Consider the following 20,644-nt stretch of genomic DNA (forward strand, 5'->3'; position numbering starts at 1 on the left):
GTGTGTGTGTTTACCGTGCGAGCAGTGGGTGTGTGTTTACCGTGCGAGCAGTGTGTGTGTTTAGCGTGCGAGCAGTGTGTGTGTGTGTGTGTGTGTTTAGCGTGCGAGCAGTGTGTGTGTGTGTGTGTGTTTAGCGTGCGAGCTGTGTGTGTGTTTAGCGTGCGAGCAGTGTGTGTGTGTGTGTTTAGCGTGCGAGCAGTGTGTGTGTGTGTGTGTGTGTGTGTTTAGCGTGCGAGCAGTGTGTGTGTGTGTGTGTGTGTGTGTGTGTGTGTGTGTGTGTGTGTTTAGCGTGCGAGCTGTGTGTGTGTGTGTGTGTGTGTGTGTGTGTGTGTGTGTGTGTGTGTTTTGCCTTTTTCATATACTTTGTGTAGTGTACAAAGGGATTTCTGCTGAATCATTGGCAGCTGCACCTTTGCTTGTTCCGGATGGAGAAACTCATTACAAGTCTTGCGTCAGGAAGATAGTGAGAGGTCAGTTCTTCGCTCTGCAGTTCCAGGAGTCGGAGGCATCCAAGCAAACAGAGACAGAAGGGCATCGTGTAACAGGATACCTTCGTGTTACCCATAATCCTCCACAAACACTACAAAAACAGCTTCAAGCCTCTCGCACACTATGTGCAATTCCGATAATTATTTATTTATTTATTTTTATACGATCAGATTTTTTTTTTATTCCAATTAAAAAAACGTAGCAGCATGCAGTACTTTATTTTTTAAATCGGAATGAAAAATCGGTCCGTATAAAATATCGGAATCGCATGTAGTGTGAAAGAGGCCTCGCAGCTCAAACCATGCAATCTTTGTATCCATGGCAACTGTTCATCAACTGGCTGTCTGCAGCAGTTGAGGCCACTCTTTATTCGTATGCATTCATAAAACCGTATTTATGAATTCCTGTAAACTTTTTTTTTTTTTTTTTTTTTTTTTTTGGTAAAAACAAATTGCAGTTCTATTTTTTATTTTTTGGGAGGGGGTGTAGATATCAATTCAATCCAATTCATACATTCTCAGCAGACTCCAGCTGCCTGCTCTCTTCCCCATCTAGCAGTCAGGCTACACACTCACCTCTGATAGGCTAGGAGCCAGCAGGGAGGTGTGGTATCTGCTGACTGAGCAGTCATTGCCTATGTGGCTGGAGTTTTCGGGTGGGCTGGATGTGAGCAGGCAGTGGTCAGTTGCTGAGGATTTATGACTTGGCACAACAGCCATATTCCTTCTTGAGGGGGGGGGGGGGGGGGGTAGGGATAAGCTCTATGCTACGCATTGAGAAAACTGGCACAAAGAAGCTATTCTGCTGAGGTGCAATGCTGACTACAAAGAGTTAATCTCTAAGCAGCAGAGGGAGGAGGTAGGTGGGGTCAGGTGATGCCTCTGTGCTGAGTTGGTGAGAGCTGCTCATTGGCTGAGGAATGTTCACTCCCTTGGCAGCTGCTGAATGGACCCCTCACTCATGTGACTGACTTTCCCAAAGGGAATGTCTCTGGGATGGCTGCATCAAATATGAAAATTGTGTGAGTGATGCGATATGCAAACACATGATGAGCACACACTGTGGCCCATATTCAGGTCAGTTTTTCTCCTAAGTAGCCGCCTAGGAGATCCTTTTTCATCTTGTTTTTTTTTGCTTGCTTGTGTTAAAGGGCATTTTATTGATAAATTGTGAAACTATTGCATAGGAGAAAACTCCATGCTGAGCACACCCTGTACATTGCAAACTTTACACAACCGCTCCCAACAGTGTTGCCAACCTCGGAAATACATTTTTACTGACATAGCATAACAAATTTACTGACAGAACACTATTTTTACTGGCATCTAATATTACTGAAATAAAATGAAAGATATCACACATGCGGTCCACGTGCAATACACCGGCCACCGGCTGCGAATGAGGAAGAAGAGTGCAGTGGTGGACACCGGACAGATAAAGTATTAATGCACAGCATCTGGGGGGGGGGGGGGGGGGGGGGGGGTTGAGACACTGATTTACATTTGGGGGATTCGGCGGGGGTTTCCATCATGTTTGTTCTCGATTATCGCAGCCCTTACCGCTGCACACCTGATTGAGCATGCCAACCTGAGATTTTCCAGCATGTCCGATTGTTACATGCGATTGATACATGCAACCAATTTTGGGCAGCAATTGGTTTGATTGTCAACTAGGCATGCTCTTGATGGCACTGATTTTTATAATATCAATAATAATTGTCTTATCGGATGGTCGATCGGCCACCAAGTCTACAGATGTATGGCCACCTTTAGCTAGATCAGTGTACATTCCAGAGTGATATGTGAACTGATAAGCAGTAAGTACTGTGATCTTCTGGGAAAGAGAGAGGGGTGTTTTTTTTTACTGACACCACAAAGTTTTTCATGGACTTTACTGACAGCCCAGATTTGTTGACTTTTTTACTGACTGTCAGTAAATTTACTGACAGTTGGCAACACTGCCTCCCAACTGTCCCTCTTTGGGAGCCATGTCCCTCTGTCCCTCTTTCCTCCTCATTTGTCCCTCTTTCTATGTAAATATATATATTTCTCTACTAAAAAATGTTTGTATGACTCTAAACTTTATTCCCATCTTTTACATTTATATATTACTCATTTTATAATGTTAATATGAAGGAAAATGAACCAGGATAGAAAGGACCAGTGTGGTTTGAATTATAAAACATATTTTTCTTATGAAATCTTTATGGTATGCGTGATTAGGGGCGTGGGTGTGATCAGGGTTGTGGCTTAAGTGTCCCTCTTTCTTAACTCAAAAAGTTGGGAGGTATGTTTACACACACACACACACACACACACACACACACACACACACACACACACACACACACACACACACACACACACACACACACACACACACACACACACACACACACACACACACACACACACACACACACACACACACACACACACACACACACACACACACACACACACACACACACACACATAAATTCCACTTTGTGTAACCCCGGCCTTGTCCTCTTGTGTTGCAGATCCATCCTTGAAAAAGAAGGACCAAAATCGCTGTTTCGGGGGCTCGGCCCTAACCTTGTTGGTGTCGCTCCTTCCAGGTAACTACAAGCCACGACTTTATCGCTGCTCTCCAGGGGACCTGCTCATTCTCCACCATCACCAGCCCTCTCCGCAGCCTGCCAGTCCTCTGTATGAGTTTGACCTGCCGTGAACTGTGCGGGTTTTATAGCTCTGTCCTTGGGATTGTCAGATAGCGACTTCTCTGCAGCTACAAACATCCTGCGGACTCTGACACAGCCCAACAGGAGCCCCATATATGATGTTTACTGCTGGAGATATGTGAAGTGTTGTTGCTAACAGAATAATCTAGAACTGAAGACACAACATAATTTAAGTATTTATATAGCGCTGACTTATTACAAAGCGATGTACAGAGTGTATTGTCTTGTCACTTAACTCCCTCAGAGGGGCTCACAATTTAATCCCTACCATAGTCCTATATGGCTGGATAGTGTAATGGATAAGGGCTCTGCGACTGACACAGGAGACCTGGGTTCGAATCTCGGCTCTGCCTGTTCAGTAAGCCAGCACCTATTCAGTAGGAGACCTTAGGCAAGTCTCCTAACACTGCTACTGCCTATAGAGCGTGCCCTAGTGGCTGCAGCTCTGGTGCTTTGAGTCCGCCAGGAGAAAATGTAAGTGTTTGTTTTTGTCTTTTTTTTTGTCTATGTATTGTGTAGTGCATGTAAGGACCAATTTAGGGGGAAGCCAATTAACTTGTCTGTATGTTTTTGGGATGTGGGAGGAGACCGGAGTGCTCGGAGGAAACCCAAGTAGACACAGGGAGAACATACAAACTCCTTGCAGATGATGACCTGGCTGGGATTTGAACTGGGGACCCAGCGCTGCAAGGCAAGAGCACTAACCACTACGCCACCGTGCTGCCCACATCATCCAGAGTCAACTTTCCCAAATCCATAACTACCCATAATAATTAATCTAGCCCAATATTACTGAGACCTAGGAATGCGAAATCCTCTCGGCTGTTTGCTAAATGCACCTCTTTACCATTATACAGCAGACTGTACAGCCAGACCCTTCTCCACTGAGAGCCAGAACTCTCACCGCCGCCACGCCCTATCTGTGTCCCATGTTTCCTCTCTGTGCCACGAGGCTCCTCCCTTCGTCTGTGTCATGTGACAAACCCTAGAGGCCGTAGAGGCCCAGTGACACGCATGCCAGATCCTCTAGAGCTTGTCACCCAGGAGAGGTGTGCCAGCGGGCAGGTGAGAGTTTGATCCGCTGACACCGGGGGGGAGCACAACAGACGGGGAGACCTGTGTAGAGTGTGTGGGCAGACATTAGATCACGGTCTGATCAGATTTGGTCTTATGCTGGGCATACACGGCGCGATAATGTGCCGGTATCGAGCCAGCGGCTCAATGCCGGTGCGTGGATCGATTCCCGCGGGGATCGAGCCGGGAATTGATCAACGCGGTGATTGGACACATCGGAAATTATCAATCGAGCCATCAGCGGCTCGATTGATAAGAACATACACCGCCGTGTATGCCCAGCATTAGAGGGATCTATCTGATGATCGATCTATTAGTGTATGGGCACTTTTACTCTGCTATTGTGGCCGATTTATTTCAGGGATTTGGTAAATCTCCTCAAAGATCCCAGCTATACCCCTAGTGTTATCAGCGATGAGCTGTCAGCCATGTATTGGATAATACTGACTCCCCGGCAAGGGGCCCTGTCATGTTTGTATGCAGCCTCTGGTGACCAGCGATATCTTTATCCTCCGCAGGGCCATCTACTTCGCCGCCTACTCCAAGGCCAAGGAGAAGTTCAATGCAGTCTTCGTTCCCAACAGTAACCTCGTCCACATGTGCTCCGCTGGATGTGCAGGTAATAAACCAGCCGCCACCCCACACTGTCATGTGACCGCATCATGTGACCTGTATGGAGAGAGGAGATGGGAGGGGCAGAGACTGCCTCTCTGGGTGTGAAATGAAAGCATGCTTGAGGTGAGAATAGGGAGGCTGCCATATTTATTTCCTTTTAAACAATGCACATTGCCTGGCTGTCCTACTGATCCTCTGCCTCTAATGTTGGGTACACACGATGCAATTTCCTGTCCCATCGACAGGTATTCTGACTTGGTTGCATTGTATGTGCGTGTCCAAAGTGTTCCCGATCAGTGATGCTCAAATCCGGATCTGGGAGATACCCGGATAGTTCTATCCGGATATCTCCCAGTAAACCTGGGCGGGGGTCAAGCTTACCTGTCTGACGTCTTCTTTGTCTGTCCCTGGCGCCTCCCACGATGCGTTCCACGCGGCGGTCACGTGACTACAAACACTTCCTGCTTCCGGGTTGAAGGAGGAAGTGTTTGTAGTCACGTGATGCGAGTGGAACGCATCGTGGGAGGCGCCGAGGGACGGACGAAGAAGACGTCAGACAGGTAAGCTTGACCCCCCCCCCCCCCCCCCCCCCCGCCCAGGTTTACTGGGAGATATCTGGATAGCAACTATCCAGGTATCTCCCGGATCCGGATTTGAGCATCGCTGTTCCCGATCACTTCAACAATTTTTTTTTTTCCCCATGACAACTTTGGTAAATCGATCCTGTTATCAAACTGTGCTCCAGTGCTGATGAAGATGGGATATGACGGAACACCATAGACCCGGAACAAGCATGCAGCAGATCAGGTGTTTCAGGTGCATTTTGTCAGTTCTGACAAGATTAGCTGCATCCTGTGGGGGTCTATTTGGCTGCAGTAGTGTCTGAATCACACCAGAAACAAGCATGTCGTTAATCTTTTCAGATCTGACAATATTGTCAGAAAGGCCTAGTGCACACCGGAGCGTTTCCGCTGCGGTTTGCGATCCGCCTGCGGGTGCGGATCCGCTAGGGTAATGTATTTCAATGGGCTGGTGCACACCAGAGCGGGAGGCGTTTTGCAGCAACGCATACTCCCGGGCTGCTGCAGATTTTGGATTGCGGAGGCGTTTCTGCCTCAATGTTAAGTATAGGAAAAACGCAAACCGCTCTGAAAAACGGCACTTCAGAGCGGTTTGCCAGGCGTTTTTTGTTACAGTAGCTGTTCAGTAACAGCTTTACTGTAACAATACATGAACTCTACTACACCAAAACCGCTACACAAAACGCTAGCTGAAACGCTGCAGAAAAATAAGAAAAAGCGTTTCAAAATCTGCTAGCATTTTGCGGATCTGCTAGCAGTTTTCAGTGTGCACTGGGCCAAAGACCTGATCTACTGCATGCTTGTTCAGGGTCTATGGCTAAAAGTATTAGAGGCAGAGGATCAGCAGGACAGCCAGGCAACTGGTATTGCTTAAAAGGAAATAAATATGGCAGCCTCCATATACCTCTCTCCCCAGGTTCACGTTAAGGCTTGCTGTAGACCTGAAGGGATTGTTAGTGTGAGGAGGGCGGGGAGTTCGCTGTCCCCTCTACACAAGTCAGGAATGAGAAGATTGCTTGGCAGGAGATTGGTTGGTTGGACGTTTATTGGAGCAGGTTGCTGGAGCAGAGGCAGCGATCACCGGAGCGATCCGGCTGTTTATATGCTAAAGAGCTGAACAAGTACAGAGACTCATAAATGCTGGAATCAGCCGGCTCATTCTAAGTACCCAGAAGCCTCCGTCACATGAGATCGATATCATCTGCGTTTATTGATGGAGAAATACAGAGCTCCGCCCTCACAGGTCACATTCTGAGAAAAGAAATAAAAACAGAATGACTGTAAACTGCTGAAATAAAGTACAGGTCAGCTGTGTAAACCGATAAAACATTCAGATCCAATATAAAACCTCTGTTACAGAAGAGTACAGTCTATAAACAGCTCAAATACCTTGATGGCATAGGGGATAGAGTGCAGGCGCCTCTATGATGCATAGGGGATAGAGTGCAGGCGCCTCTATGATGCATAGGGGATAGAGTGCAGGCGCCTCTATGATGCATGGGGGATAGCGTGCAGGCGCCCCTCTGATGCATAGGGGATAGAGTGCAGGCGCCCCTCTGATGCATAGGGGATAGAGTGCAGGCGCCCCTCTGATGCATAGGGGATAGAGTGCAGGCGCCCCTCTGATGCATAGGGGATAGAGTGCAGGCGCCCCTCTGATGCATAGGGGATAGAGTGCAGGCGCCCCTCTGATGCATAGGGGATAGAGTGCAGGCGCCCCTCTGATGCATAGGGGATAGAGTGCAGGCGCCCCTCTGATGCATAGGGGATAGAGTGCAGGCGCCCCTCTGATGCATAGGGGATAGAGTGCAGGCGCCCCTCTGATGCATAGGGGATAGAGTGCAGGCGCCCCTCTGATGCATAGGGGATAGAGTGCAGGCGCCCCTCTGATGCATAGGGGATAGCGTGCAGGCGCCCCTCTGATGCATAGGGGATAGCGTGCAGGCGCCCCTCTGATGCATAGGGGATAGCGTGCAGGCGCCCCTCTGATGCAGAGGGGATAGCGTGCAGGCGCCCCTCTGATGCAGAGGGAATGGAGTGCAGGCGCCCCTAAGATTATTGCAGGGGTAGGGAACCTATGGCTCGGGAGCTGGATGTGGCTCTTTTGATGGCTACATCTGGCTCACAGACAAATCAGTAGGGGTGATTCAATAAGCTACACGGCTCAAGCAGCACAGCTCAGTGTGTCAGCGCAAGTAACCTTTTCAAAGTGGGCACCCTACTGCTGTAGCATGCACTACTAACTTACTCGCGCTACCCCAAAACTAACAGCTGCTCCAATTGTCCCACCCTGGGCCCTGTCAGGTCCAGTGACTTTGTAGGATGAGATCCCCACACTTTGATTGGCCCAATAGGCTGCCTGTCACTTGACAGGCAGCCTATTGGGCCAAAGTGCAGGGATCTCATCCTACAAAGTGAATAAACCCCTAAGTCAGCTAGCTAATTGTACAAGCTGTTAGTCTGTATTTCTCCTGTCTGGCTCTCGGGGAAATTGCTGATGTTGCTGAAACCCAAGAGAAGCTGAAGACGTGTCTGACACGTCCGCTACCCAGAGGATCAACTGTATACACATCACCATGGCAACCGGGACATGAGCCCTACTGTCCCAGTTTGAAACATATTCTATGGCTTTCACGGAATTACATTTTAAAATCTATAGAGTTTATGGCTCTCTCAGCCAAAAAGGTTCCTGACCCCTGGATTAGAGGCACCTATACTCTCTCCCCTTTTGCTATCAAGGCATTTTGTATTGAATAGGGATGATCAAATAGATGCAGATTCTTCCAAGTTTATGCATCTTTTTATGCAAATGTATGCAGTTTGAAAATGGACCAATCAATTTAAACCTGAGTTTAAATTTATTGGTCCATTTTCAAACTGCATACATTTGCATACAAATTTGCATCAACTCGGAAGAATTTGCATTTCATTGATCATCTATAGTATTGACCTGAGGAAGCGGGCTATGACCCGTGAAACGCGTTGTCAGATTGCTTTTTGAATACACATTTTTCCAGTTGAACTGGTGTCTATATCTACTGGAGAGGGAAGCTATTACCTCTCTTTTTTTTTTAATTTTTATTTCAAAACCCTAAAATAGAACACATATTGGGCGCCTTTATCCTTCCCACTACCAGTCAGACCTCCTTTGGAGGTAATAGCTTTGCAGTTGTTCTGGAAAGTCTATCATACTGCAGGAGAGCGACCGTCCAGTGTCCAGCAGGACCTGGAGTACCGAGCGGGGCTACAGGAGAGCGACCGTCCAGTGGGACCTGGAGTAACACAAGTATCATTTGATCTCTTAGCTGTCAGCTGCCTGCATCGGCAGAGCAGCTAATTTTTAAACACCGGATGTTAACCCTATATATCCTATATCTGTTACTGCAGGTAGCAGACACACTGCAGAATTTCTATTAGTTGTAACACACACTTTTTTTTTTTCTTTAACCACCCTGGCGTTCTGATTAAATCGCCAGGGTGGCTGCGGGAGGGTTTTTTTTAAATAAACTGAAAGTTGGCTGCATGAAAGCCCACTAGAGGGCGCTCCGGAGGCGTTCTTCCGATCGCCTCCGGCGCCCAGAATAAACAAGGAAGGCCGCAATGAGCGGCCTTCCTTGTTTTGTTTACATCGCCGCCATAGCGACGAGCGGAGTGACGTCATGGACGTCAGCCGACGTCCTGACGTCAGCCGCCTCCGATCCAGCCCTTAGCGCTGGCCGGAACTTTTTGTTCCGGCTACGCTGGGCTCAGGCGGCTGGGGGGACCCTCTTTCGCCGCTGCTCGCGGCGGATCGCCGCAGAGCGGCGCCGATCAGGCAGCACACGCGGCTGGCAAAGTGCCGGCTGCGTGTGCTGCTTTTTATTTGATGAAAATCGGCCCAGCAGGGCCTGAGCGGCAGCCTCTGGCGGTGTTGGACGAGCTGAGCTCGTCCAGACCGCTCAGCAGGTTAAGGATGTTTATGCTGTTGCTAATCTTTTAGAGCAGAGAGGAAGTTCTGAGTTCAGGTCCGCTTTAATGGGTTGTCTGAGGATGAATCCGCGTGCGTGAATCCACCTAGAACTGAAATTCTCCTTTTTGTGTGGTCTGTCCCTTTAAAGTGGACCTGAAATCTTGCACAGGACAGAAGGAAAAACTGAGAAATGCACCCTGTATATATTTAGAGAGTTTAGCCTGTCTAATTCCCCCTTATTTGTGTCTAATCACAAGTTGCAATTTGATCTCTACCCTGTGTCACCTGACTGCCATGGCAGAGAAGCACATTCTATGTCGGGCGTTTTGTCAATGTTTGTATAACTTGTTTAAAAATAAATATAAAATCAAAAATGTAAATGTAATGCTCCTGGGAAAATAGGAGGAGCTAAAATACAAACATACGCCTAACTGTGTGAGCTTGTTTTCCGAGGTTTTACAGTACTGGTTTAAACATGCAAATAAATGTGGACCAATTTATAAAAATATCAATTTAATATCGAATAAATATTACAATATCAAAACAATATAATATTGCACTTTTGATATAAAACAAAACTCATAAGGTCATTCTTATAATAAGCAATGAGCTGGATAATAATTTCAGTAAAACATCAAAATGTTATTATACTTATTCACCAATACAAAAGGCTTAAACCAATTAGCAGTCAACTCAAATACAGTGCAGAGTTATGACTCATCAAATATGGCCGTCGGCCCTGTTACTCAATTTACCACAGGGTCTCTGGAGACAAAATGGATGAATTGAACGACAACAAAATGGCTGTTATCAAAATCAAAATGGTGGCTATCAAAAACAAAATGGTGGCTATCAAAAACAAAATGGTGGCTATCAAAAATCAAAATTGCGCAGTCCAAAATCAAAAATGCGCTATCCAAAATAAACTGGCTGATGTCAGCTATACCATTCAATATAACAAATTTAGGATGACTCAGTGGATCTGACGACTGGGCGTTGCCCCACAATCGCTATGCAATCAACTATAAATGACAGGAATTTTCCCACTGTCTATACTTTAACCTCCGCTGGCCTGTGATACTACACAGAGCAAGCGGGTAAAATACATATAATTTTGGAATAAGATACCTATTGAGTCGTCCTAAATTTGGCTAGGTGTGGCTTGCACATGCTGCGGCAAAGTATCAAAATATCTAGAGGAGGTAGCTTGAAAGGTCTAGTTTTTTTTTATCCAAGACTGAGTTAAACAGCCAGTTATCAATGAACATATGGTAGAACTTAGGTGAGTTGTTTCCAACTTGCAACTTTGGAAAAGCTCACCCCTTTTTAAAATATCAACCAATGAAATTCAATCAATACATCATATGTTCAGATATTCTGCGCTGTAATAAGCCGTCTAACTAACAAGAAAATCAGAACTGGGTTCAAGTATAGTCACCAAGATGGCCTCTGGGCGTGTTCCTCTTAGGCGTGGCTGTGTTCAGATGGCATGAATCCTCTATGTCCTGGTCTGCTCAGATCTCTTGATGGTCTGATCCTCTCCTTGAATGACCCCTCTCTTCTTATTCCCCTCACTACCTATGGTCCTGCCCAGGAGATTAAATCTTCTAGCCTATCACTGGGCAGTGGGAGTGACCAATGGGAGCTTTCTGTGACTAATCTTTAACCCAAGTGTAATACTGGCTTTCACCCTTTGTAGGTGCTGTTGGCTAACTAATCACAGACTTACTGGGATATTTGGCAAACTAAAAACAAAAATCATGTTTTATTATAACCCAACAGTGAATAAATCAATGTTATAATTCCTCTATGGATAGCTGACCTTGCTGGAATCACTGGTTATTATTTATTATACAGTGACCTTTTCTACCATATTTCGGATAGATTGGATTTGATCCAAAATCATAGTGACATATTGAAAACCACCATGTTTCTCTCATTATAACACATTGTGCTGTCTGCAGAGTTTTATATCTCTAACATCATTGTTTAACATACAACACTGGTAACCATATAACATTTCTATACCATTCTGGATATATTCATTCAGGGAATCTTTATATTAACACGTATACATTTTCAATAACATTTTCATATTGTTACTGGTTTGCCCAGCTATAAGAAAAATAAAGGTATTTCCTAAGCCTTGTGTTTGTGTCTGGACTTTGGAAACACAAATATTGCATAGAAACCTTGCATGGGTTTTGGTTTCACATTCAATGTAGCCAGGTTTGAGCCATTGTATACAGATATTAGTCCATTTTTAAACACACTATTGTCACTCAGACTCCTCTTGTTTGCTATCTTGTCAAGTGTTTTGACCTAAAACAAAGAATGGTCTGATATCATTGTTCCCAGTAAGGTGAATGGGATTACCCATTGCAAATAGCACATCAGCTGACTGCCTGTTGTTCAACATCTGACCTTCCTTTAGAGACACATACAAGTCAGCCTTGCATGGCAATATTACATCGCCATATTAAAATATGCTCTGCCTTTCTCAATGATCAATGTATATGTTAACCTATAATCACCCTACATTAAGAAGTCTTTGTCTTCTGTAACCTAAGGAAAGGAAATTATTAGGTCTATGTGTATCTGATCATACACAGTTCAGTTTATTGGAAAAATGATATCCCGCCATATGGAAATCTCGACAATTTGAAAGCACAGGATGCTAACAATATGTCAGCTTCCATGAATCAGAAAATACACACTGCAGATTTTTTAGGATTTGTATCATCTGTAACAAATGTTTTCCTTTAATAACCAGTTCACCCCCAAGGGTTTTTATCCTAACGGACCAGAGCAATTTTCAGTTGTCAGTGCTCCTCCCTTTTATTCCCTAATAACTTTATTACTACTTATCACAAGAAAATGATCTATACCTCGTTTTTTTTCGCCACCAATTAGGCTTTCTGTGGATAGTACATTTTGCTAAGAATTTTTTTATTCTAAATGCGTTTTAATGAGAACAGAAAAAAAAGAATTATTTCTCAGTTTTCAACCATTATAGTTTTAAAATTAAACATTCTCCTGTGGATAAAACAAACACGTTTTATTTGCCAAGTTGCCCCGATTATTAAACAGTTTAAATGATGTCCCTATCACAATGTATGGCGACAGTATATTATTTTGAAATATAAGAGTTATTTTTCTGTTGTGTTTTTTTTTTATTCTGGCCATAATTACAAGCCCCTATGTAATAAATTAAAATTAATTTCCCCCCATAAAATATAAATTAACAAAGCTGAGTCCCTAAGGCAACTTTTTTTTTTTTTTTTAGCTGATTTTTTTTGGGGGGGGGGGGGGGGGGGAGGGTTGGAAGTGTAATTTTATTAAGATCTGTATGTACTTGAAAATAAATGTATTTTGTAGGTGTAATGTACTTTTGGGCCACAAGATGAACACTCATAGGAAATGTTCACTTTTTTTTTTTTTTCCCTTCACTTTATTTAATTGTTACATTTCCTGTTATTGTGAATGGACGTAGCCGCTGTTCGCGGTCACGTCCATTCACTCCAGGCACTGCGATTGGGTAGAGAACCGTTCGGTCCTCTTCCCCAATCACCCAGCACGGAAGCCCGACGGAAAAAGCGGCGGTAGCGGCGGACACACGGCGGTAGCAGCGGCGGGAACGCGGGACGTATTAAAACGTCATGTTGCTGTTAATAGCGGTAAGCATGACGTTTTAATACGTTAGGATGTCAGTAAAGGGTTAAAGGTTATTATGCTGTTGCTTATCTTTTAGAGGAGAGAGGAAGTTCTGAGTTCAGGTCTGTTTAAAGCCATGCTGGGTCTGTTAGTTCCCCATGCTGCAGATGGCAGGCTCTCCGCAGGGTTTCCTAACAGCATTGCAGGGGTAGATGGGGACAGCAGTTGCTGCTCTGCGGTACAGTAAGCAGCATTGATCAGAGAATCTGCTGAATTATGCTGGCTGACTGCCCAGCTGCACAGAGCATTCTAGGTTGTGTAACAGGGGGACTGCGGAGTGGTGAGACACTGCCCTCTAGTGGCGGATTGCGGTCATAACCGGTCATTTGTATTCCAGTACATTCTGGAACATCAGCTTCCGGCATAATTTACAGATTGCCCAGCAAGCTCATGGTGAAGCAGAACTCTTAGGAGTGTGTAAGGGGCTACAAAGGACCAAAAAGCCCCCTTACTAACATGATACCCCATAGAGCTACATTAATCCATGCCATGCATTGATGAGGACCAACCAATCCAAAACAGTCTGTATGCATGTTGGATTATTGTGGCTCTGTACAAATTAACAAGGTGACATATTATTGGATTCCATCGGATCACTGGGACAACAAAGGGATTATTTGCATATTCAGCGGGAGACATCATATACTCACTCCAACCTGAATTACTACAAAGACTTTGGCCTCAATTCACTAAGATCATACTGGAGATAAGGCAAGAGAAAACTTACCTCCACACAGTGAGAGAGTTATCTTATCTCTTCATTCCTTGTGTTACCTCCTCTGTAGTTAATTTACCTCCTCTGTAGTTAATTTACCTCCTCTGTAGTTAATTTACCTCCTCTGTAGTTATTTTAACAAGCTGTTAATGAACAGCCTGTCTTTAACTCTGGAGTTATTTTAAGGATTAAAGAGTTAACTTAAAGACAGAAGAGTTAACTTTAGGTTTGCCTGAGGTAAAATGTTTCCTGAATACTGCATGCCTCATCACCATGGTAACAACTCTAGAAACGTAATTAAAGACAGGAGATAAGCTTAGTGAATTGAGGCCTTTGTTTTAAGAAGGCAGACTTCTGTTTTTCAGTATGATTTAAAGGGGAACTTCAGCCTAAACAAACATACTGTTATCAAGTTACATTAGTTATGTTAATTAGAATAGATAGGTAATATAATCTCTTCCCACCCTGTTTTAAAAGAACAGGCAAATGTTGGTGATTTCATGGGGGCTGCCATCTTTTTGTTGAAAGGAGGTGACGGAGCATGAGACACAGTTCCAACTGTCCTGTGTCCTGACCACCCCTCCCAGCTCTGCGCACGTTAGGCTTCTAATCTCAAATTCAAAAGTAAAAAAAAAAAAAATAAATAAAAAAATAAATTGCACCTTAACAGCAGAACGAGAACAACATCCAAAATCCCATCATGCTTTGCACAGCATCGGTGAAAAATGCCCGGGCAGTTTTCTTCTGTGCAGCTAAAGATCAGGCTTGGGTAAGAAAAACAAAGTTCTGATGCTGTGAAACTGTTAAAGAAACACCGAGCCTTTTCAGTGCTGCTGAGTAGATTTTTAGTCTGGAGGTTCACTTTAAGGACTGTTTTCCACTAGCAGCATTTTACGATCTGATTCTGATCACCTGTGGCTTGTGAAATGCTTGGTACTGTTAAAGGAATACTGTAGGGGGGTTGGGGGAAAATGAGTTGAACTTACCCGGGGCTTCTAATGGTCCCCCGCAGACATCCTGTGCCTGCGCAGCCACTCACAGATGCTCCGCCCCCCCGCAGACATTCTGTGCTCCCACAGCCACTCACCGATGCTCCGGCCCCCGCAGACATCCTGTGCCCGCGCAGCCACTCACAGATGCTCCGGCCCCGCCTCCGGTTCACTTCTGGAATTTCAGACTTAAAGGGATACTGTAGGGGGGTCAGGGGAAAATGAGTTTAACTTACCCGGGGCTTCTAACAGTCCCCCGCAGACATCCTGTGTTGGCACAGCCACTCACCGATGCTCCGGCCCCGCCTCCGGTTCACTTCTGGAATTTCAGACTTTAAAGTCTGAAAACCACTGCGCCTGCGTTGCCGTGTCCTCGATCCTGCTGATGTCACCAAGAGCGCACAGCGCAGGCCCAGTATGGTCTGTGTCTGCGCAGTACACTCCTGGTGACATCAGCGGGAGCGAGGACACGGGCGTGCAGGCGCAGTGGTTTTCTGACTTTAAAGTCAGAAATTCCAGAAGTGAACTGGAGGCAGGGCCGGAGCATCGGTGAGTGGCTGCGCCAACACAGGATGTCTGCGGGGGACTATTAGAAGCCCTGGGTAAGTTCAGCTCATTTTCCCCCGACCCCCCTACAGTTTCCCTTTAAGTCGGAAAACCACTGCGTCTGTGTCCTCGCTCCCGCTGATATCAGGAGCTGACTGCGCAGGCACAGACCATTCAGGGTCTGCACAGTACGCCCCTGGTGACATCAGCGGGAGTGAGGACACGGCAACGCAGGCGCTGCGGTGCAGTGGTTCTCAGACTTTAAAGTCTGAAATCCCAGAAGTGAACCGGAGGCATTGCCAGAGCATTGGTGAGTGGCTGCGCGGGTACAGGACGTCTGCGGGGGGCGGAGCATCGGTGAGCGGCTGCGCGGGTACAGGATGTCTGCGGGGGGCGGAGCATCGGTGAGTGGCTGTGCGGGCACAGGATGTCTGCGGGGGGCGGAGCATCGGTGAGTGGCTGCACAGGACGTCTGCGGGGGACCATTAGAAGCTTCGGGTAAGTTCAACTCATTTTCCCCGAAAACCCACCCCCCACCCCCCCTTACCCCCCTACAGTATTCCTTTAAAGCTAATGGGAACCACAAATGAACATTTCCATTAGTGCCATTTTTTCCCTTTTTATTGCTGTTTATTATCTGAGCTCTTGTCCTTCCTGTGCGCTCCGATCCCCGCAGATCTCACCAGAAATCTCATCTCTCTCTCTCTCCAGCATTTGTGACGAACACGATGATGAATCCCATCTGGATGGTGAAGACCAGAATGCAGCTGGAGAGGAGGTGGGTGGTCTCTGTCCTGCGGCTTCTGTGCTGTCCTGGGCGGGGTCATGCACTGTATCCGAGTATTATTGTGAAAACTGTCACCTGACACGATCACTAATGATCCCTCGGGGTCACTGCAATGGAGCATCTGTACAGCAGGCTATAGTAGTAATCCTATGTGCTTCAGCAAACCTGGATTTAGTTTTTTTTACGGGGACCCTGAACTGAGAAGGATATGGAGCCTGCAATATGCATTTCCTTTTAAACAATGCAGATTGCCCGGCTGTCCTCCTGATCCTGTCTCTCTAATACTTTTAGCCATAGCCCCTGAACAAGCATGCAGATCAGGTGCTTTGACTGAAATGTGACTGGATTAGCTGCATGCTTGTTGCAGGTATGTGATTCAGACACCACTGCAGCCAAAGAAATCAGTAGGACAGCCAGGCAACTGGTATTATTTAACAGGAAATAAATATGGCCGCCTCCATATACCTCTCACTAAAGCATCCCTTTAATTATTAGCGATTTATATGAAGTGTGACGTGATTGGTTAGTTTCTAGCTGCATCTATTTGCCATTCTTAAGGTGGCCACTAACGATCCAATTTCTAGCAAAAAATCATTTGAGCGTTCAGATAATTCTGATTGGAAGTGAAATCTAGTAATGCATCATTCACTACACCATCAACCAATTGCTTACTTACCATCTATCACAACCAACAAGAAAATCCAAATTTTGGTTTGATGAAAATCCAATCGGACAACTGTTTTTGTAATCGATTGTGCCCATCTACGAAGATTATTTACAACCAATCCGATCACATCCGTTCAGAATTATATGATCACTCAAATGATTTTTCGCTAGAAATTGGACTGTTAGTGGCCACCTTTAGGATCACATTGAGCACCCCTAATTGCTAGATCTTGTATCGTTATGCGACAGGTTTACTTTATCAATATCCAATTAAAACTAAGGGGAAAAAAAGTAAAACCATAGAATGGTTGGGATTTGTTGTAACAGATTTTTCTCTAGGCAATGCTGTTGCTCTATAACTAAAACCTAATAATAATGTTGTGTTCTTGTGTATGCAGGGTGAGGGGTTCCAAGCAGAAGAACGCCCTGCAATGTGCGCGGTACGTGTATCAGACGGAGGGCATGAGAGGATTCTACAGAGGTCTCACGGCGTCCTACGCGGGAATCTCCGAGACCATCATCTGCTTCGTTATCTACGAAGGGCTAAAGAAGAACCTGGAAGAGATGCAGCTCAGCCGGACCAGCGGCGGCGAGAAAAGTACCGCCAGCTTCCTGGGACTGATGCTCGCCGCGGCTTTCTCCAAAGGATGTGCGTCCTGCATCGCCTATCCGCACGGTGAGTTACCAGGAGCGTCAGGACGGCGCACTCCCGGGGAAATAACCGGAGGGGGGGAGGGGACAGCGGCGGCGAGAAAAGTACCGCCAGCTTCCTGGGACTGATGCTCACCGCGGCTTTCTCCAAAGGATGTGCGTCCTGCATCGCCTATCCGCACGGTGAGTTACCAGGAGCGTCAGCACGGCGCACTCCCGGGGAAATAACTGGGGGGGGGGAGGGGACAGCGGCGGCGAGAAAAGTACCGCCAGCTTCCTGGGACTGATGCTCGCCGCGGCTTTCTCCAAAGGATGTGCGTCCTGCATAGCCTATCCGCACGGTGAGTTACCAGGAGCGTCAGCACGGCGCACTGCTGGGGAAATAACCGGGGGGGGGGGGGGGGGGGGGGGGAGAGACAGACAGCGGCGGTGAGAAAAGTACCGCCAGCTTCCTGGGGACTGATGGTTGCCGCGGCTTTCTCCAAAGGATGTGGGTCCAGCATCGCCTATCCGCACGGTGAGTTACCAGGAGTGCTGGGTAAAAAACACTGAAGGGCTGGGGAAATGTTTAACCACGCGGGGAGGCCGGAGGGGACAGCAGGGGGGGGCGGGGGCTTGGTTTGGGGAGAGGACAGGGAGCGGGGAGGGAGGCTGTTGACTTGCAGAGGCAGTCATGGGTGGAAATGGCTCTCCTCAGATGACCGTTCCAACATCTAATGTTTATATTCTACTTCTTTATACTGCTAGGCACTAAACCTTTACATTGACCACATGTGCGGAGGATGATATCTGTAGCAGAGATGTGTGTACAGCGGCTGACCCCCTGGTGTTTGTGTTTCCCCCATACAGAGGTGATCCGCACTCGTCTGAGGGAAGAGGGCAGCAAGTACCAGACCTTCTGCCAGACGGCGCGCTTGGTGGCGCGGGAGGAAGGTTACGCAGCGTTTTACAGAGGACTTTTAGCCCAACTTTTCCGGCAGATCCCCAACACCGCCATAGTCCTGTCTACGTACGAACTGATAATCTATCTGCTGCGTGACAAGGCCTAGTGGCGGGAAGCATGTGCTCATCGGACATTGACCAAACACAGACTGGCATACTGTACGGGCCCCGCCTCCACCACGCCCGAGGACCTCACCTTTTGGATTGTTTTCTTTCTGGGAGGTTTTAATTCTCGTTAACGTTAGTAGTTAATTTTGTATATTTTGTTTATTTTAAATACTTGCAGAGTCGTGATTCCCAGCGGCATTGCCAAGTAAAGAAGACGCGCTATTTAATTTACCCGGCTGCGGCCGACACGGTATATTTTTCACAAGTTGCATCTAATTTATATCTATAAAAAAAAGCAGAGTGAAAACCTCAGTGATTGCCGTCCGTTTGTATTTATTTCTGAATATAAAGACTTGAAATCTAACTGGTTTGTTGCAGCTTAAAGAGTGAAAATATATTAAAGTGAACCTGAACTCTTGCACAGGACAGAAGGGTAACCTAGAGAAGTGCACCCTGTATTTAGAGAGTTTAGCCTGTCTAATTCCCCCTCATCTGTGACTAATCACCAGTTGTAATTTGATCTCTTCCCTATGTCACATTACTGCCTCGGCACAGCATCTAATTGGTAAACTCAGGATGTTAACAATATGTCTGCTTGTATGAAAGCAGGAAGTAGACACGCTGCAGATTTATTTTAGGTTTTATATGAGCTGTAACAAAGAAATGTTTTTCTTTAAAGAGAACCTGAGGCAGATTTTCTAAATCTTATTAGGACACAGAGGCCTGTTCTGTGCACAATGACATCCCTCAGTGTCCTGCTGCTGCCAGTCCCCTCTGGGCTCTGCTGTCCCCCTTAAAATTGCAGCGACAATCTGCTTGCCGCTAGCCTTCCGTTTACCTGCCAGCTTGTCAATCACTGCTCCTTCACATTGCTCTCCCCGCCTCTGCTAGCTTCCTCCAATCGGAAGCCAAGCCACGACCCAGGAAGTACTTCCTGGTTGTGGCTTAGCTTCCAATTGGAGGAAGCTAGCGGGGGCGGGAGCCATGTAATGGGCGAGGCAATGCAGAGGAGCAGTGATTGACAAGCTGCAGGTAAACAGCAGGCTAGCAACAAGTAGATTGTCGCTATCCTGTCGGTATTTTTCAGGAGGGACTGGCGGCTGCACCAGAAAGACACAGTCATGTCATTGTGCACAGAACTGTCCTATTAAGATTTACAAAATCCGCCTCGGGTTCTCTGTTTTTAAGGCCTCTTTCACGTTAGAAAATGTTATAACGCAGACTAACGCACACCAATACTAAGTCTGTGTGACATTCACAGTGCACACGTTGTTTGTGTGTAACGTGTAGCGTTATTAGAAAGTGCTGCATGCAGTGCGTTATACACTTTATTATATTAGCTGCGTTGGACTGTTTGCACATGCTCAGTAATGACCTGGAAGCATAGTTTTCATTACCTGTACACCCTACTGTATGCGCCGATAACAGGGCATAGAGTTGCGTTGTGACTTTTTTTGGGGCGTTGCGTTGTAACCGCAACGTCCTACTGTGAAAGAGGCCTAAAGGTTATTATGCTGTTGCTTATCTTCTAGAGCAGTAAGGAAGTTCTAAGTTCTGGTCCGCTTTAATAGTTAAAGGGGAACTTCAGCCTAAACAAACATACTGTTATTAAGTTACATTAGTTATGTTAATTAGAATAGATTGGTAATATAATCTCTTACCCACCCTGTTTTAAAAGAACAGGCAAATGTTTGTGATTCATGGGGGCTGCCATCTTTGTCATGGGGGCAGCCATCTTTTTGGTTGAAAGGAGGTGACAAGGAGCAGGAGACACAGTTCCAACTATCCTGTGTCCCGATTACCCCTCCCAGCTGCACACGCTAGGCTTCAAATGTCAAATTCAAAATGTAAGAAAAAAAAATTGCACCAAAACAGCAGAACGAGAACATCATCAGAAATCCCATCATGCTTTGCACAGCATAAGGGGAAAACTGCCCGGGCAGTTTTCTTCTGTGCAGCTAAAAATGAGGCTTGTATAAGAGAAACAAAGTTCTGATGCTGTGGAACTGTTAAAGAAACACCAAACCTTTTCAGTCTGGAGGTTCACTTTAATGTACTCTTCATAGATCGCTAAGGGCTGATTCACACTTACAATT

At 46.1% G+C, this 20,644-nt stretch overlaps 1 protein-coding gene across 1 annotated transcript in view; it reads left to right on the plus strand.

The window, feature by feature from the left end:
* SLC25A33 (solute carrier family 25 member 33) overlaps positions 1-18,860 on the plus strand; it is a 62,866-nt gene extending 44,006 nt beyond the window's left edge. Inside the window, exons 3-7 of the mRNA XM_068242390.1 lie at positions 3,011-3,088; positions 4,804-4,904; positions 16,106-16,172; positions 17,246-17,523; positions 18,348-18,860. Coding sequence (XP_068098491.1) covers positions 3,011-3,088; positions 4,804-4,904; positions 16,106-16,172; positions 17,246-17,523; positions 18,348-18,547 — 724 coding nt within the window. The 3' untranslated portion in view covers positions 18,548-18,860. The remainder of the gene's footprint in view (positions 1-3,010; positions 3,089-4,803; positions 4,905-16,105; positions 16,173-17,245; positions 17,524-18,347) is intronic.
* The last annotated feature ends 1,784 nt before the right edge of the window (positions 18,861-20,644 follow it).

The sequence above is a fragment of the Hyperolius riggenbachi genome, chromosome 6, assembly GCF_040937935.1.
Source record: "Hyperolius riggenbachi isolate aHypRig1 chromosome 6, aHypRig1.pri, whole genome shotgun sequence".
In the NCBI taxonomy this organism is placed as follows: Eukaryota; Metazoa; Chordata; class Amphibia; order Anura; family Hyperoliidae; genus Hyperolius; species Hyperolius riggenbachi.